Below are 5,386 nucleotides of genomic sequence, written 5' to 3'. Positions count from 1 at the left end.
TGTTGGTGGGTCCCATTTTAATCCTAAAAAGAAGATATTGTTGGTGGGTCCCATTTTAATCCTAAAAAGAAGATATTGTTGGTGGGTCCCATTTAAATTGTATTTTTTAATTTTTTTTAACCAAATTTCATGAGTAAAGGTTTAAAAATAAACCATGATAATTATGGAGACGCAAAAATTATTTTTATCTGATTTGGGTTTCGTAAATCAGATATAATATCTGATTTATGAAATTTGACCTCTATTTCGTCATTTTGTGTTTTTTATTTGACAATTAAGGGGTGTTTTTAATAAAAATGAAACAATACATAAACTGTGTTTTTTAACATATTTAATTTAAAATTTCATGTTTTTTGGTTATAAAATAAGACAATGATAATTGTAGTTATAAAAAAATTATTTTTAGCTGATTTTTGGTGAAAAAATCAGACATTATATCTGATATTAGAGATGCAAAAATAAACCATGATAGTTATGGAAACGTAAACTTAACTTTTTATCACACGTTTGACGACCCCAAAATACATTATTGGCGAAGACAAACGTATTGCATATGTGGGGRAGGTTATCGGAAGGTACTCTAAAACACCATTTATATCTTAGAATAAACCGCCACTTCGAAGATACACACAAACATTATCACTTTGACGTGATTTTATGTTTTGTGATGGTTGATTGTGTTTAGTGGGTTAAAGGTTGTGATGGTTTATTGTGTTTAATGGGTTAAGGGTTGTGAGAGTAAAATATATGAGAAGAGAAATGGAAGGGAATGTGTAAAAAATTATGAAGTAGGAGGTTGGTATTTATAGTGAAATTGGTATTAGAAAAAAAATAAAAATAAAAAGTTTTTTTTAACCCGGATCGCCCCCATCTAGTACACGTGTCCAAGAAAATAAAATTTCAAATTTTTTTTTAACTTAGAAAAGGGGGATCGCCCCCCATATAGTACGGATTGCCCCCGGGGACGATCGAGTGGTCATTCCGGCAAAAACTCTAAAATATGGTTATTTTGTGACAAATGATTGTATAAAATGATTAGTTTTATAAATTTTCCTTTTTTATTTAGGAACACCCACCTTAATTAATTATCCTACAAATCAGAATTTTAATAAACAACTTAGTCACATCAATTCCAATTATAGTAACTCCGGCTCTATCTCAAAATTTAACAAAATAGTAGATATCCTTAATCAAATTCACTTTTTAGACATTTTTCCAATGAAATTTCCAATATAGCTAGAGTTTATGCAAATATTTTACGTATTTACATAAAATCGATGTTTTATATATTTGTTTACACTTGATCTTCATATTAGAAAAAAAGATCTTTACACAAATTTGCATAGGTATATATATATAGGTAGGTAGGTTCATACGAGAATGAAACTTATTGAAGAAAATAAGAGAATGATCAAATTACGTATGAAATCACGTGTGATTTTATATTAAAGGTCAAAAAAGTGTAATGGCGATTCTATGGCCGCGTGAATCGCATGTGATTTTGTACGTGATATTATTGTAAAATCACATGTGACTCGGTCATTTTCTTATTTTTTTTAAATATGTATTATTTCCGTATGAACCCAACTCTCTCTTTATATATATAAACAAAAGATCGTGTGAAAATAGTAATTAATGTGAGAAGTGTAAAAATAGATTTAGACACTTGATCATTTTTAATCTTCGACCAACCAATCAGTTGCGTTTTAGAAGAGATTTATCTGGTACTTCTAATTAATGTTAATCTAGTGGAACTCTTCAATTAGAATTAATTCAAGGGTGAAGAATTCTTCTTACATTTCTCATCATAACTCTCATTTTCACTAGAATATAACCCTATGTGTGTATGTGTATATATATAATGTTTATTTTATCCATTTATTAAATAAGGTATGTGGTCCATACATATTTTCTCGTCTTTTCACAAAATTATTTTTTTTCTCGTAAGTCTAGATTTTCTACCACCATTGCTTCAAAAACATTTCGTTTTTCAAACACATTCCCACCACTAAGGATAACATACCAATATCTACATACGACAAGCCAATAAATAAGCATACATAAACGTACATAATCATAATACCATCATAGATAAACATACATACTCATATAATCATAGATAAACATACCTATGATTTTCTCCCAACTTCTTTAACTTTTTTCTTACCACCAGACATACAACTGATTCTCATTCTTATACTTTTCTACTTGTGCTTTCCTTGACATTCTGTAATGCCTCTCCGTAACAAATATTCTTGTCTCGTCGAACATTGTGATTATGGGTTTCTTTTTGCATCAACAATAATTGAATTAAAGGATATACATATCCCATTTTCTATCGCCTCACAAACTCTACCTAATTGAAAATATATGTTACACCATGTATTAGGGTCTATTTCAATAAAGTGATTATATGCATCAACATTTACTGTTTAAAACTTCTCCATGTGAGGTACAAATCTATTTCAAAAGTGGATATAGCTGCTACCAAAAATTGTTTCTATACTCAACACCATCAAACCTTGTACGGAAATTAGCATATATGTGCCKTWCACTTTGCCTATGCTTTGCATAWGATGCTAATTCTTTTATCGCTTCAACAATGCMTTRTTGCATAAAAAATGATAATAGATACACTTGTCGATTCACAAACTGCATACATGTGTTAATGTTAAGAAAATGCATACCTTGTGTTGATTAGGCATGATAATAATCCTCGTTCATCCAATAACCTAAATATCTTCTATAAGTAGTTCAATGAACCACTTCTAATTCTCTTTGCTCTCCACATCCACTTCAACCCAAGCTACATAAGCATTCAACATTGTAAGTGAGTAAAGAAATAATAAGAACACTTCATAGTAATATAATAAGATGGTTTTGTTGTACATACCTATAGAGTAAATCTGATTATTCCCATCTCGGCTAATAGCCAATATTAAGTGTCCTTTGCACACACCTTTTAAAAAACAACCGTCTAGTCCTATAACTTTCATACATCCACTAATCCACTCATCTTTGCAATCCAATTTGGTGTCACTAGGGATCCTAAACTATAGTCTTTACTACATATATGTTTATCGTTACTGCTTTTAATCTGATATATAAAATGCCCAACGATTTATTTATTCAAAATAATTGTCTAAAAACTTGATCATTTAAAATACAAAAGTCTATTAGGGTTATTTTGAACTTTTCCCTATATTTTATTTATTTGTAGGATGAGATGTAAATAGACATGAAATCGATCTTCACAGATTAAAACAATTGTTATAGATGTGAAATAAATAGAAAGTCTCGCAAAGAAATAAAGCAAATACCCATATGCTACGCCCCATAAATGAAGAAAAAGAACTACCAACCTCGATCGATAGTTCTATTTCATTGATTCTAAAGAGTAAAATCCATGAGATACTCAAAAGATTGATCTATGTTATATCATTTTAGTTTATGAGTAATCTCCTATATAGTATTAAAATCATATTATATTTATAGGTCCGATGCAGATTCGGTATGGGAATTATATGGATAACGTCCCAGCTTTACAATTGGACCCTAATTCTTGGACGAAGGTATGTGTATATACTTGTATCATATTAAATCTCTAGTGAAGTAGAACGGGTTAAAACGAGAATCATAAACATCACTACAACAAAAATCGGGTTTATAGGACGCTCCCAATTTCTAAGCGTCCTAATAGACCTCTGGACTTAGTTTATAGGACCAAAAACTATAGTGTCCTATCTAAAGACGTTATAATAAGTTTATATGACGTTTTTGACGCCGTAATAAGTTTTTAGGACACTTTTAATATAAAATGTCTCATTAGCAACTTTGTTAGAACACTATTTGAAAAACCGCCCTATAAAAATAAATGTCCTACAAAAACTTGAGTTGATAGGACAATTTCTCAAAAGTGTTATAAAGTTTGCTAATGTGACGCTTTGTATTAAAAATGTCCTAAAAAACTTGTTAAGATGCCCCGAAAATGTCATATAAAATTACAACGCCTTTAGATAGGACGCATTATATTTTGGTACTATAAATTAAGTCCTATAAAACGGTCTATTATGACGCTTAGAGATTGGGAGCGTCCTATAAACCCAATCCAATTTTGTTGTAGTGCATTTTAAGAATCGGGGACCTCGTGATACATATATATATTCAATATAAATGTCGTGATAGATATTCATTATTATTTAAGGTTATTCATCATGAATAATAGAAGAAATAGGTGGTTCCTTTGTTCTTAAAATATTTATGGTTTTCATTTAAACTTGCTCTCTTGCACTAAAAAACAAAGAGGCTTCATAGGCGTACTTTTTCTAACCATAATTTTCAAAGGATTTGTGGCGGATCACCGCCTGATTGACCATCACAAAATCCGCCGTTAAATATGATCACAAGCCACACTTTCTCCGGTAATGGTGGCTTTTTCCGACGGATTACTGATTGGTAAAGCCTTTTTGTTTTGTRGTGTAGTKAAGTTGATACCTTGTGTTTACCTTATTACAATAAWATCCTTTATGGGGATTTAAAGGTGGCAAATGTGATATATTTGGATGCACCTACGTTAACCGGATATTCATACACAAAAAATTCCGAAGCCATTGTTTCTAGCGATACATCATCAGCAGAACAAACTGCAGAATTTCTAAGAAAGGTTGGTGAAGGTTTAATAAGTTTTCAAACGTATATAGGTACTATTGATGAAGGATTCTTACTAAGAATTATTTACAACGCAGTTTGTTAAAAACCATCCAAGGTTTTTAAAGAATCCTATGTATGTTACTGGAATTTCGTATTCGGGGATTATTATTCCGATCATTACCGAGGAATTGTATAAAGGTATAATATTTAATATTTGTACTTCATTCTTTGCATATTGGGTCTAATTTAGCAACAAATATATCTTAAAGAAATAAAAGAAGAGTAAAATGACCTAATTTGTTTGTTTTACATTTCCAAATTTTAAAGGTAATGAAGAAGGACTAGAGCCAATTGTAAACATCCAAGTAAGTATAATTAAATTTCGAAATTTTTCTATGTACACGATTTTGTAGAATTTTTTAGCACACAACATGCGATGCCATATATTCTATGGACATTGACGTTGGAATTTTTCAGGGATAYATGGGGGGAAATCCACTGACGGATAAAACTGGTGATATAAACTCTAGGCTTGAATATGCTTATCGTGTGGCACTCATATCTCGAGAATTGTACGAGGTATGATATTATCATCTCCATTTCATCATGGTTCTATTCATATGTTTTYTTCATAATGTATAGAATGTAACTAATAATACTAATTTCCTTTGTGAATTATTAATTATAGGCAACACAAAACGATTGTCAAGGAGATTATGCAGAAGCCAATTCAAAC

General features: G+C 30.6%; 1 protein-coding gene across 1 annotated transcript in view; it reads left to right on the top strand.

The window, feature by feature from the left end:
- The window catches only part of LOC112503035 (serine carboxypeptidase-like 18), a gene marked incomplete at its 3' end in the record, with an annotated part of 46,541 nt that overhangs the window by 4,206 nt on the left and 36,949 nt on the right, over positions 1-5,386 (top strand). Inside the window, exons 3-6 of the mRNA XM_025107091.1 lie at positions 3,496-3,572; positions 4,541-4,663; positions 4,746-4,848; positions 4,978-5,015. Of these exons, the coding sequence (XP_024962859.1) occupies positions 3,496-3,572; positions 4,541-4,663; positions 4,746-4,848; positions 4,978-5,015 (341 nt within the window). The remainder of the gene's footprint in view (positions 1-3,495; positions 3,573-4,540; positions 4,664-4,745; positions 4,849-4,977; positions 5,016-5,386) is intronic.

The sequence above is a fragment of the Cynara cardunculus genome, unplaced genomic scaffold (genome assembly GCF_001531365.2).
Source record: "Cynara cardunculus var. scolymus isolate 2C unplaced genomic scaffold, CcrdV1 Un_Scaffold_2427, whole genome shotgun sequence".
In the NCBI taxonomy this organism is placed as follows: domain Eukaryota; kingdom Viridiplantae; phylum Streptophyta; class Magnoliopsida; order Asterales; family Asteraceae; genus Cynara; species Cynara cardunculus.
This window is presented reverse-complemented; position numbering and strand designations above follow the sequence as displayed.